This window comes from Vicugna pacos, chromosome 34, assembly GCF_048564905.1.
Source record: "Vicugna pacos chromosome 34, VicPac4, whole genome shotgun sequence".
Classification (NCBI taxonomy): Eukaryota; Metazoa; Chordata; class Mammalia; order Artiodactyla; family Camelidae; genus Vicugna; species Vicugna pacos.
The window spans coordinates 2,151,633-2,165,594 of NC_133020.1; the positions used below are offsets into that span (position 1 = coordinate 2,151,633).

General features: G+C 38.8%; 1 protein-coding gene across 3 annotated transcripts in view; it reads right to left on the minus strand.

The window, feature by feature from the left end:
* Positions 1–13,962, minus strand: part of BICD1 (BICD cargo adaptor 1) — a 169,152-nt gene that overhangs the window by 15,691 nt on the left and 139,499 nt on the right. Inside the window, exon 8 of one of the 3 annotated variants that reach the window (XM_072954441.1) lies at positions 13,555–13,748. The exons of the other annotated variants lie outside the window; for them this stretch is intronic. Within the exon in view, the coding sequence (XP_072810542.1) occupies positions 13,555–13,748 (194 nt within the window). The remainder of the gene's footprint in view (positions 1–13,554; positions 13,749–13,962) is intronic. 3 annotated transcript variants of the gene reach the window in all.

The window sequence follows — 13,962 nt, forward strand, 5'->3', positions numbered from 1 at the left end:
ACCCAAACTGATCATAGACTGATTTTCAATTGTTAGTAAGCGCACTGAAGTAAGTCTCAAGTGCAATGAAGAATTGGAAAGTGAGGCCAAGTTTAGAGCAAAAATGGATGAGATGAACAGCATCAGAGCAGCAAAAAAAAGTCCTCAACACAAGGACTGTACATTTCCTTCAACTGAAAAAAGTATCATTTTTATACCCAGCGAAGGCGAGTTTAATTAAAATGACTGTCCTGCTGTAAATCATTACCCTGCAAAGTCAATGTATACATCTTCATATAAATCTTGAAATCATACAAATGCAAATATCTGAAGTTACAGAAGTTCCTTAGAAATAATTATTTGAAGAGTAACAATCTAACCTAGTCCATCTCTCAAGAACATTCACTGACAACTGTGGTTTACGAGAGAGACCCAGCCCAAGAAACAGAGCCTCTGAAGGGGATCTGATCTGTGAGCTGGACACATGGAAGTGACACAGATCATGTAGACACCAAAAAAAAAAAAAAAAAAAAAAGGAAAGAAAAAGAAAATCTCCAGAGTCCAATAATTAGCGTAGCCAAAACAAACGTGGCTTTTACGTGTTCGGTTCACAGAAACTTTAAATTCGCGATATGGAGAGCACATCGATGACGCTCCTTTTGGCTGAGAGGTGATGGTGAAATCAGTGGTTAGACAGCATCTTTATGGCTTTTCGTTTACTTTTTCAGGAAACAACAGAAAGGATGAAAGTCAACCATTCTGAGCTGTGCTTTTCCTTTTTCCTCTCATACCTTTTCAGGCGTAAAACACCGGGAAGGAGCCAAGAAAACCAAACCAGCGTCAACAGGTGACTAAGGAGAGGGATGTGTGGAGGGAGGGAGTGCAGCCGTGCACCAGGGAAGCAAGAGGGCGGCAGGATGCCTCCTTGCCGTGTCATGGGTACAGCGCGCTGAGTCCACTCCGGTTCACTAGCTGCACAAGTTTTAACAACTAGGTCCCTTTAACTAGTCCAAATGTAAGAGCTATGGAACCACGTTTTCACTACGTAATTTAAAGCTAAGTAAAAGGCAGTGGCAAGCTTAGGCTTTCCACGCACATTGAACTAGCCACGATTCACATCACGCTCACGCCAGCACTCAGGCTGCTCCTGCAGACCCTGCCCAACTCCTCAGAGCTCCGGAGAGCCGCTGGAGCCAGGTTTAGCACGTGCAAAGGTCCGCTCCCCAGCCTGCTGACGTGCCCCAGGAGAGTCTGGCTGGCTGCCATGTTGACGGGTACCAGAGAAGCATTCCTCTGTTAAATCGGTGGCCCCCGTATACAGATTTACATTTAGAAACTGCGTCTCATTGGTTTGGGGAAGGAAACCAAAGTGTTAGCACACTGCAAGACTTCAGCATGAACTCTGAATTGTGTAGTTCATAACACATAGACACTCGAAACTGTCCAAAAAAAGTTTGTTCTGCTTATTAGATAACAGGAATTTTCCTTTTTCTCGATGGAAGCTATATGATATGGTGCAGAGATATTTTAATATATTTACTTACAAGTCTGTTTAGAAATGTGGATTGTACACAGTGAGCTTCAGTCCCAATCATGGGGAGAATAATTTGTGTTCACTGAATCAGACAGTCTCAGAATTGGGAGAAGCGCCTAACGTACTTCACTGTAGCTGTCCACGTATCCTTAGAAATGTAAGGGAGAACCTACAGTTGTTAACCTAGAGACTGGCTTCCCTGGGTATCTATTGTGGCTTTTTCTTACTATGTTTTCTTAGTATTCTTTGTAGATAGAAAAAGTCCCTTTGAAAGCTGCAGTATGAATATAACATCCCAGGGAATGCTTACAATCAAACTGGTTTTTTTGTAATAGGGGTTGTTATGTAGTTACAGTGAGGACAGACCCCGGGATACGATGAGGGCATTGAATGAAAGAGAATATGCTTATTTGATATTTCTAAGTGTCACATATTCAGGGCAAAAGTAATTACATCATGCTTGAGTCCACCGGAGCCCACCCATGTGCTGCTGGAGATGGAAGTTTCCAGAAGGAGGCTGAGTCTGGAGGGGTAATGGATATATTAGGGAAAGATTGTCGTTTTTTCCTTGAGGATTTTAATTAAAATCTTTTCAATTTCCATGGGTTTAATAACATTTAGAAGACTTCAAAGCTAAATACTTACACTAAAACAGTCAACATGGATTGAAAATTTGATCTGCCCTAATATGCACATTCCTGTGCACCGCTGGTTTTCATGTTTCATAATTAAATAATTTCATCATTTTATCATAGCGTATTTTGCTTACAATACTCAGGTCTTGAATATGAAATCTTTTAAGGAAATGCAAGTTCTGGATAGGATACCTGACAGAGGAGGGAGCAGAATACAACACAAAAGTAAAACAAAATAAAAATGCTGATAGAACTATGGTCATCAAATGTTTCATTAATCATTGGATTATTTATTGAGTGGCTCCAGTTTGTACCAAGGAATGGTTTACTTAGGATTGTCTTTATTTTCTCTTTTATCCTGGAAAAAAGGACAACTCATGGAACCAACCTTGAAAGAGTCTGATGTGTTTTCAGTCTATATACAAAGTCATTAAAGTCTGCTGTTTAACCTGGCAGGATGCATTATAAACATTTCCAGGCACTCTCTGTTTAAAACAAATAAGACAGACTTTTTACAAGCCTGATTACACCAATTTTTTAAATTAAGTTGTTTTATTATTTTAAGAATATTTAAGAAATATAGTTTCCTAGAATAACTAGACAATGGGAACTAAATTCTTTTTTTTAATTCATTTTTTTAGGGGGGACATAATTATGTTTGCTTATTAATTTATTTAATGGAGGTTCTGGGGATTGAACCCAGGACATAGTGCATGCTAGGCAAGCACTCTACCACTGTGCTATACCCACCCCGACTCCCAAGAACTAAATTCTTATACTGACATTGCAACTGAGAAATTTACAGGAGTGATGGAAGCAGAGTCCTCACACCGTGCAGTGCTCCCAAAGGGAAACCCACTCATTAACTAGAAGACTTGCTCACCTGGCGGTCACGTGTAAGAACTGGCCATTGACAGGAGGGAGAACCACGCCAGAAAAGAAGGCTGAGACGACTCTAGGGTGATGCCTAGGGGAGCTACGCTCACAGGTAGCGCACTGGCCATGACACAATGTCATTAGTAAATTTTATCCCTGACAAATTCAACTTTAAGATGAGAACTAGAGCCTCTCAAACAGAAACAAGGGGCGTCAGAAAGCCAGCCTCCCACTAACAACCCAGCCAGGTTTATGTACGTACAAATGTTTATGTATGTACAAAAGTACTTAACAAGTACTTACTTAATCGGGAATTAAAGGAAAATTTTGCCCTAACAATGGCCAAAATGGGCTCTTTTGCTGTGTACCCAGTTGTTAGAGAAAGTTAGCTTGGAAAAAAAAAAATTCAGAATTCTGACCCTGAAGAAACAAGACCTTCTAGAAGAACTTGCTTTTCTCTCTCTGCACCTTAAGATCAGGGCCCTGAGGAACACTTACCTTATCTACAGCATCTCTAATTCCTAAAACTGAGTGAAAAAAAGGGAAAGAAGCCTTTTAAAATTAACTGATTCCAACTATTTTTTACAAATTAGTGAGTTTTACATTGTAATATCTGATTCATGACTAAGTTTAGAAAATGAAGCTATGAGATCTCTGGTTGTGTCTGTCTATATGTCTGTGTGATTTATATATATATAATCTTTACCTTTGGATAGTATTATAAAATTTAATTTATAAATGAGCTCTACTTAATTGATTTAAGGAAATTAAGCACTTACACAAATTCTCAGATATATAAAAGGAAACTGGCCAGAATGAGTTTCAGGTTCTCATGTACTAGGAAATATTCAGTATTAAATTAGTACCTGGTGTTAAATTTTAAGTTTGTCAATTTCATTAACATAGACATGTCTTTATACTCATCAATATTTAGTAAATACCTTTATTTAACAGAAGTCAGATAAAATCTTATTATATCTATTCCACATTTGCCAGCAAGAAAAACAACTCGGTGTGATGAATATAAGTAAATTAAATGTAAATGAGATAAGAGCTTTGGGTGAACTCTATAGGAATAATCATTTTAGGAAATGTCTACTTGAAAATAATCTCTCCAGATATTTGCTAACTTAAAATTTTAGAATTGTGCAAAATTAAGATGATGGAAATTTATTGAACAGTTAGGTCATTCTCAAATAAAATAAAACATTAACTACTGAACACTGGCTTCCTTTTACAGAGAAACTAAAAGGTACTTAGGACTATTAATAAATATGTTTGGTGCCAAACTTGTATTTTCTATAAGAAGGCACTTTCTTTTTAAAGAAATTATTATTGGTATTTATGTTTGCTAATCTATAGAATGCTAATTTAAAAGACAATTCATCATTTCTTACTTTTTAGTTTTCACTAGAAATTAAGGTTTTTAAGAGCTGAGGTTTCTACTTTAAGTATGTAATTAAAGCTACTTAAAAAATAAAGGAAACATTTCAGTATAAGTACAAAGTAGGATGTGTGCTTTCTGTAAAGAAGGTATGAAGAATGGAATTGAAGTTTATTAAGAGAAAAGAAAGTGGGTTTGTCTTAGAGCCAGTTGTTTCTGGATGGACATACATAAGGGATAAACAAATAGGGATTCAGAAAGTGATGGCAGGTTTGTGGAAAAGGAACTTTGAGAAAAGTTTTGTGCATGATCAGGATCAGCTAAGTTTAGAATAAATTTAACATGTTGATTGCCCACTGTGGATAGGGTGCCTCTGAGGAAACACAACTGTCACCCAGATTTGGGTGATGTGGCAATCAATTTGCTAATTGAGTAAATAAAAATTTAAAGTAAGCTGGTGCAAAACCTGAATTTGGCTTTTCTCTCTGTTAAGAGGACAAACTTTCCTTAAAATGTTGATCTGTTTTTGATAACAGATTATAAAGTTTCTCTTACTTTTAATTGGAAATCTGTTAGAACTTTCCATATTTGCCTTTGAAATCTTTTATCATCACTTTGGTTAAGTGAGTAAGTATTGTTTCACAGTGACCTATGATCCTATCTGACCAAGTGTTTTAAAACCTTTTTGATATTTTTTGTCAAAACTTCCCAAATCAAATTCTAATGAAGTTTGTTTGACCTTTAGCTAACTTTGAGATGCTGAAACATCCCCCAAAGAAATATTAAACTAATTAGGTTCATCCGGTATGTTAAATTACATGGGAAGTATACTTGAGTAATAAATCTTCTTAGGTTATATTGTATGAATTACAATTCTCTGTATTAATACAGATAGTCTAGAAATCTTACGGAATTTGTAAAAATCTGTATGTCCTGGTAAAATGTTATCAGTTATAATTCTAGTCATTACCTTAAAATGTTATATGTTGCAGCAGTTACTAAGTTTCTTTGTATTGTAATCATTCATAGACAATTATGGTTTTATTCTGATGTCCTTGCAAAAATGCTTCCTCTTCAAGAAAATTCATAGCAAGGACTTTTTAACTAGTACAGATTTCTGGTAACTTTCAGACCATAATGCTGAACTAGGTAAGAAATTAAATAATTCTAACAGGAAACCTCATGGCTTCATAAAACTGTTAACAGAAAGGATTAGTTACATAGGACTGAGAGAACTGGTGAAAATGGTTATAATTTTTATGGTTTCTGTCTGAACTGGCTTTTAATCTGTGTTTTCCAGCTATTATGAAACCCTTCCCCTCAAGCTAATTATGACTTACAGGAATTTGGTAAATTATACCTTTGTAAGCAGAATTGAAAACATCTCTCTTTTCTCTCTATCTCATCCTTCCAGAGCCTGGAAACTCTCAGGTTCCCAGCAGCTTTGTCAGATAAATTGGGAAGATCACCTCCTAACAGGCACAGGAATCTCAAGGTATTTTGGAGACCTGGAAAAAGGAGGAATTCACATGGATCTGTAAGGAGAAACCTGCGACAAGCCCTCGGTGTGACCTTCCTGGCCCTGAGAAGCCGTTTTTAACAGTTCAATTTGAGATTTCTTATAAAAAGTTCCAGCAAAGCCAATTAAAAAAAAAAAGCCTAGATGATCAGTTACACTTACATAAAACATCAGGCCAGGTTTTTTGAAACCTGACTTATTTTGCAAACAAATTAGTCTCAATTTGGCTCTATTTGGTAGAAATAAGAGGAGAGAAAATATGTTTCAGTGAATATTAAATTCTAGTTTTGTTAACTGGGATCTGTATTTATTAAGATTCACTTCCCAGATAGTTCCTTGCTGTTTTAATACTGTAAGCTTAACTGAATTATTAAAAGGACACTCTAAGATTGTTTCTGAAGCTTATCTTGGTAATCTATCTTTGGATGGAGATCAGATGCCCCATGACCTACAACCAGGAAAAGGCATCTTTTGAAGGACTATGTCCAGCCTAGATGGAAGGATCCTTATAAGGTACTCCTAACTAGCTCATGCATAGCAAATCTGAAGCAAATGGATATTTGGATTGTTATTTCCACCTGCAAAGGGCCCCTGCACAGGACTGGCTTACAGAGAGGACTGCTGATCTCAAAACCACCTTAAAACAATGCTCCAACAGAGGGGAAGCTACCAGACCAGGATCAGAAGAAAATATCTGAAGTAGACAGCTGACCTAAGACACCGGACCAGGACTGTATACCAATTACTTTAATAATTGCTCACACCTTTGCTTATGAACCAAATGTATTTCACAATCTTATGCAGAGTTAAAGTTAATCCAATTGTTAGGTTTATGGTCAATTACTTATATCCAGCACTTCTGGGTTACGTAGGTGGGTTTCTCTACTCCAAGGCTTTAACTGGTTGGCCCTCAGGAAATTTATTCTAGAAGAAAAAATTTACATTTCTATTCAGGCCACTATTTATATTAATAGGTAGGATCTGCTCATCTGGCCAATTAATATCTGCTCTGACCCTGGCCATCAATATGAATCTCCTTCTAAGGTTACCCAAGCTCAATCAAAATTTCAGTCAAAAACTGTAACCTCCCATTTATGAGAAGGAAACCTCCCACAGTTACGGGACGGATTTATGTGGCTCACACCAGGCTATGGTCATTTAAGTTTAAAGTCTCCTTTATGTTGGGGATAATGACATCATACTATGGATAAGCGGGCTGGTAACACTAGGAAACTGGACTGGGTGCCTTATGAGCAACGCTTTGCATCATTTCCCTGAGAGAGAAGGATTGGCACAGAACAGACCAAGTCAGACAACCTGGAGATATCCTGGGCTGCCCTGATGGAAGTTCTTGGCTTAAATTCTTACTTAGGACCTTACTGATACTATTAGCTATATTATTTGTATTTTTGCCTGTTTTACAAAATTCTGTTGTTTTTTACATTGCCAAATGTGTGACTGAGCCTCTGATAACATGATAACCAGGTGACTTGAAGCAGCTGACCAGGTATGTAGCTCTATATGAGACCTATGATTGTGACAGTGCGACTCTAGATGTGGGAAGAAACAACAGGGGGGATTATTTTCCTGGACCGTAAAAGACTAGTAAGACAGGTGGTCCAGAGATGCTCAGCTACTGTAAACAAGGCCTAGGCCAGGGACGGCACACCGAGTGACCTACTGATGGGATCCTCGCTGACCTAGGAATGAGTATGCCTAGCACCACCGGACGAAACGGTCGCGTAACGCCTCCCAGCCCATGGCGGGATTTATAACCGTGAGGGAGCCCTGCCAGCTAAACCTTGGCACTTGCCATCTGCCTCTACAAGGATTAAGCCTCTAGTCACTGCAGTCATTGACTTTCAACACACCCTGAAAGGAGTTCAGGGTGGAGATCAGAAATGAGGTGCTCTGTGCTCTGGGGAAAACTGGCAGAACAGAGCTTCAGATAGTTAGATATTTTCAGGAGAAGATTTCTGAGACCAAATTCTTGCATTTTTTCCTATCTAGAAGAGCACTAAAATCAGCAACAGTGGCATTTCCTCATGACAAGCAGCAAGGCTCTGCCAAAATGTGCGCTTGACTGTACATCCCTCCCTTCACTTCACTGTACAACACTCACCTTCGCCCTACCTCTTCAGAGCAGTTCCTCAGAGCTATCTGAGACACTGTTTCCCGGGCTATAGTCCTCATTTCACCCAAAATAAAACTTAACTCACAACTGACATGTTGTGCACGTTTTTCAGTCGACATCGACAAGGCTCTTCTCATTACCCACACCTGCATCCCTGCCATCTGCCTATTGAGGTCCGGTCACCTATCACAACCAGTGCTTGCATCTCTTCTGGGAGGACTTCCTCACCTCTCCAACTCTCCCTTTTACCAGGAACATTTATTAATATCATTACTTACTTGCCTGTCTACTTCCCCTACTGACTATGAGTTTCTTGAGGAACAGAAGTGGTGTTTTACTTGAATATCACTACATTATACCAAAAGCCAAGGAAAGTGCCTGACACACAGCAGGTGCACAATGTATTTTGTTAAATTTTGACAAATGAGTGAATGAGAAAACGAGTTAATGAAAGAAATGTGGTTTGGGTACATGCTTAAGAACATATAACAGACAGAGCAATAAATATCTACTTGTTTGAACACAGGGAAATGTAAAGGCAATCTTCACTAATGAACACGCTCGTGTTTACTGTTGACTATACACCTAACGGGGTGATTACACAGCTAAGGTTAACACATTTCTATGAGATGCTTTAAAAATTGGTAAAATCTAAAATAGCATAGAAAACTTTCAGATTTCAAAACAATACCATGCTTTCACATTAGTTCAGTAATGGTTTCAGAGAAAGAGAGAGGGAGGAGGGAAAGAAAGAGGAGTAGGGAGGGACAGAGGAAACTGAAATGATGTGGGGAAGCAAAACATTCAAGAGCAGAAGCTCCTACGTGGAAAACACCGTGTTCGTGAAGAGCAAATTGCCTTAGGCTTTTACATCCAGAAGAGAGTTCAAACTGGGTTTTCCAAGCTTAAGATTTCTTGTTCATCTTGTTGTGATATTGTGATTTATAAGAAATGCATATTTGAGTGGGGGGAGTGTATAGCTCAGTGGTAGAGCGCATGCTTACCATGCACAAGGTCCTGGTACCTCAATTTAAAAAAACTGTAATAATAGAAGAAATGTATGTTTGGTCCCATTCAGGATTCCTGGCTCACAGCTCCCCAAACTCTTGGAATTTCTGAAGTGTGGAGGATGACAAAGGTGTCTCTTGTTATCTTAATGAGATGACTTTAATACTGGTTTCCAGGAGAACAAACCCTGTAATTTCAGAGTTGGAACTTTCAGTCCCAACCCCTGACCTCCCAGGAAGGGAGAGGCTGGAGGCTGAATCACTAACCAGTGGCCAACAGTTTAATCAATCTCATGCTTGTGTAATGAAGCCTCCATAAGAACCTGGAAGGACAGGGTTCATAGAGCTTCTGGGTTGGCAAACACATGAAGACTAGGAGAGAGTGGCATGTGAGGACAGCACGTAAGCTGTGTGCACTTTCCCCATTTCTTGCCCTACACATCTCTTCTGAGTTCTATCTTATTATAATAAATCAGTAATTTGGGAAGTAGCGAATTAATTAAACCAGAAGAGGGAGTCACGGGAACTTCTGATTCATAGCCAATCATTCAGAAGTCAGGTAACAACCTGGATGTGCGACTGGTGCCTGGAATCCAAAGAGGGAGTCGTGGGAACCTCCAATCTACAGCCAGTGGGTCAGAAGCACAGATATTAAGGCAGAGTTTGCCACTCCTAACGTAGGGGGTGGGGGGTCAGGGGGTGGGGTTGTCCTGTAGGACTGAGTCTTCATCCTGTGGAATCTGATGCCATCTCTGGGTAGACCGCGTCAGAACTGAGTTGAATTGTAGGACACCCAGCTGGTGTCTGAGAATTGTTTGGTGGGAGGAAGCAGCCCCACCCCCATGCTGCAGTTGGGTCCAGGGACCTAATCTACCTGTACAGATGATGCAGTTAGGTCTTTACCAGAGAAATAACATCTTTTGCCTATAAATTACATTGATTCCTTTTACATATTCTGGTAGACTATTTTAATTATGGATTAAATTTTAAGATTTTACTAATTATACAGGCCTGGGAAGTTGAAGCATCCAGAAAAAACTGGCTACAAAATAACCACTGATATCATGAAGACATACTATCTGCTGCCTGACTGCAAACTTGTTGGTTATCAGCAGGGCCCTTTTGATTCAAGTCCATCAAAGCTAGTAGGCATATGTGGGTGGACCCTGGATGAGGATAAAGTCAAGACCAAGAAAGTCAATAAGCCACGGCCAGAGATTTCATCAAGGGTTGAGGTAGCAGGGCCTGAGCCACAGTCAGAAGCAAGGGCCTGACTTTTCCTCCACAAGGTTTTACTGATATTGGAGATCAGTCAGGACAATGCACTCATCAACTAGCACAAAACATTCTGGTTCTGAAAATCAGTGCCCTATCAGAGAGCGGATTTTCCAGAAACTAAGAAATTGTGCCTTGAAGAAGATGGGGTTACCTGCTGACCATCTCACAGAAATGAAATCTATTTGAAAATATCCCTTATATACAGTAAGTAATATTTTATGTTCTGTGTTTTAAAATTTAAATGAGATTTATATCTCTTGCAACTCCTCAACCAAAACAGATACAACTAATTTCACTTCTATTGATTTAATTACTTCAGTGATCCTCAATAGAAAACATTCTGTATATCTGCTTATTAGAATACTTAAAATAACTTAAAATATATTTTAGATAATAATATCTCTTAAAAAACATTCTGATAAATTAACAAGGAATTGTCATTTTAAAATGATGAATATATATCATTACCAGCCAGTAAATTTTATAATAATCAATAATTTATGTTAAACTCATGACTAATACTCATAAAATCTATTATTTTCCATGGGTTTAAGATATTTCTTGGATATATATGGCATATTTTCCCTTTTTCAGCTTAATTAAAACATTTTTATATACTAAAAGCATAATAAATGATGTTTAATATGTCTTACCCAATATAGTTCAGCCTAGGAAAAATAATATATATTGTCAATGATGTAAATAACTTTAGAAGCTACCATTTGTTTGGTGTAGATAGCTAGTTGCTGTGGTAACTCACTGAGCCAGAACCTTTTAGAAAATGTTACTGGGTTGATCTGAGAATTTATCGAGGATTAATCTGGTTGGTTCTATGATAAACAATTGAAAATTCCTCAGGCTATAATAACAGCTTGACTTCCTTCCCTCTTCTATTATTTTAACTTCAAATAAATGGTTAAAAATATAAGTTTTATCTGTACACTAAGTTGTCACCAAAATGATTTTGTGGCCTAGTGATAATTCTGAATTCCACATTATTTATAGCTCTAATCTTGTGTATAGTAATCATTTCTGAGGGCTATGGAATTTTCCCATTATTCCAAACTAAAGAATTTAAGACAACATGATAGTGTTCTCATTCATGTATGCTGTCCAGCCTTAGAGTTGCAAGATGTATACAGTGTCTGTAAAGTAGCAGAAAGATGTAGAATGTGTGAAAATGGGGGAACTGTAGGGCTTCTGGAACACTGATATGCCCTTTTTGACAGCACATCAAAATGGAGCAAAAAACATAAAGATGTTCATACTTTTAACCCAATGATCTCACTCTGGAAAACAACGGACCAGATGAGAAGGTGAACACATGACATTCCTAACAGCATCCTGTAACGTAACAAACAACAGAAAACCCCCTCAGCGGTTAGCAAGAGAAGAAGTAGTGATTAATGCAGTAACAACATCCGAAATAAAATTTATGATATAACAACCTTTAAAAATAAAAATAAGATGCGGTGGTAACATGAAGGCTATGGCGTCTGTTAATGGTTTCCACAATGTAATGACAATGGTGTAAAACAGAGCCCCCTGATATAGACAGATTGCAGTGTAAACCAGGGTCGGTCATACACAAAACAAAAACCGTTATAAATATTTATTATTAACTTTTAGTCTGATATGTCACTCTTTTAATTAAAACACAGTAGAGTTACTTATTTATCAAAGAATTTCTTTTCTAAGTTCTAGAAGATAGTGCTACCAATTCCAGTGGGAGCACTCAAAAGACTGGTGGGTTTTATTGAAGCTAGGTGTCCTAATGACTCATTACCACTTCGGTGAGTCACAGACACTTTAAGGTACCTTCCAAGGGGGTCTAAAACAATAGGAGAGGAGTTATTAAAGGAGGAACATCTGGAAGGGGCGTTACTTTATTTTTTCAGGCGCCCATTTTGGCTGTTACGCTTTTCCAGCGCCTCGTCAGTGCGCACGTCCTCGGACATTCTTAGAATGCTGAAGGTGTGCTGTAAGTCGCCATCCCGCGTATCATTAGGCTGACTCATGAATCAGATTAGGAAAGTGTCAGAGATTGAAAGGCTGAGGTTTCCGAAAAGGAATTAAGGTAAAATCGAAGTAGATTTAAAAAATAAAATTCAGTGGCCAAGGTGGCAAACTCAAAGGCAGGGGCCAGAAGACAGCAGAGACAGGTGCACCGGGCCAGGTTTAAGTCACAGGGAGTGAGGGGGACGGTCGCTAAGCAGCAGTCACTCCACAGCCCCACCAGGTTGCTGGCATCATGAATGCAGACCCAGGGCTGCCAGATACTCAGAATCACTCAAGGGAGGCCAGAAATCTACCTGCTCCTGCGAAATCTCCTGAGTTTCTAACTGCTGACAACTAACTCAAATTAGTTTTCATTTTCCGTCTCTTGTGATAGCTGAGTAACAGCTGCCTTTGGGCTTATTTTGTTCCTTGACTTCCTGTCTGTGTGCCACCTCTGACCTATAGTTAGCAGGCAGGGATTTCTCGAAAGGATGATCTGTATTTGCCAGAAGTCACATTTTCAATTGAGGCCCTTCATAGGAAAGTTTTAAAATATTAAAAAAAAAAAAAAAAAAGGAGAGAGAAAGAAAAAGAAAGAAATGAAAAAGGCCAAACAGTGAAGCTGAAAGTAAGTTGTGAGCGTACTGGGGAGCAAACATCACTAAGGGCTTACAAACTCCAGGAACATTACACGAAGACCTAAGCGTTTCGGAGGAGCAAAACCTTAGAGGATTTTACTTTTATTTTCTCAGTGACTGAGGAGACAATCTGAGTCACTACAAAAGGAGACTAGCCCAAAAGGCTTTTTATAAAGATGGCCCCCTTTACTGAAATCACATTAAACATGATCAGAACCAAATGACAAAATTTGACCAAGATGGAACGGCTAAGAGCTACCAAACTGCAAATAGGATCCAGCTGTGCTCCTGTACTATGCCTGTTCCTCGTTCCCCTTGACCTATCCCATTCCTTCCAACTCTCATTCTCCATCCTTGGCTGTGGAAAGGAAGTCCCTGGAACGACTTTCTGGCTGAGTAAAGACAGAAACAGGTGGTGAAGCATAAAGGCGACTTTACTGTAGCTGGTAGGAACTGACTGTCATCGGAGTTAGACTCTGTGGATGGGTGGGCATGAGTGGTTGGAAGGTACGGGAGAGCCGTCTGTTCATCTAATCATTTGCATCACATACACCCAAGGAAAAAATGTTTACCTGGTGGAGCCACGGTTAACCTTTTTTCCTTGCTGAGCCGGTGCCCTTGGATGAATTCACTCATGGAAGGGGGGCCCTTCAGAAGAAATGATTCTGTGGAGGTGGGATCAGGGGGAACTCTTAATAAATTCTGTAGGTAGGAAGCCCCTGACGTCCTGGGACGGCTCTGATCACAAAGGGAAGGTGAAAATTGTCTTGCAGGAGATCCAAGAAAATACATATAGGAAACAAAAAAGTTTTACTTTAATTACCTTTCAAAGCCTCACCAGTGACAACATTATTTATATTGGCATTTAATTTTTTTTTAACATGTAAAGCAAGATTTTCACTAATTGTTTAATTTCCATACCAGGATACAACCCTATTTGGAAACTGTACTGGATACTGGAAAAGAGATTTATTAGAGTT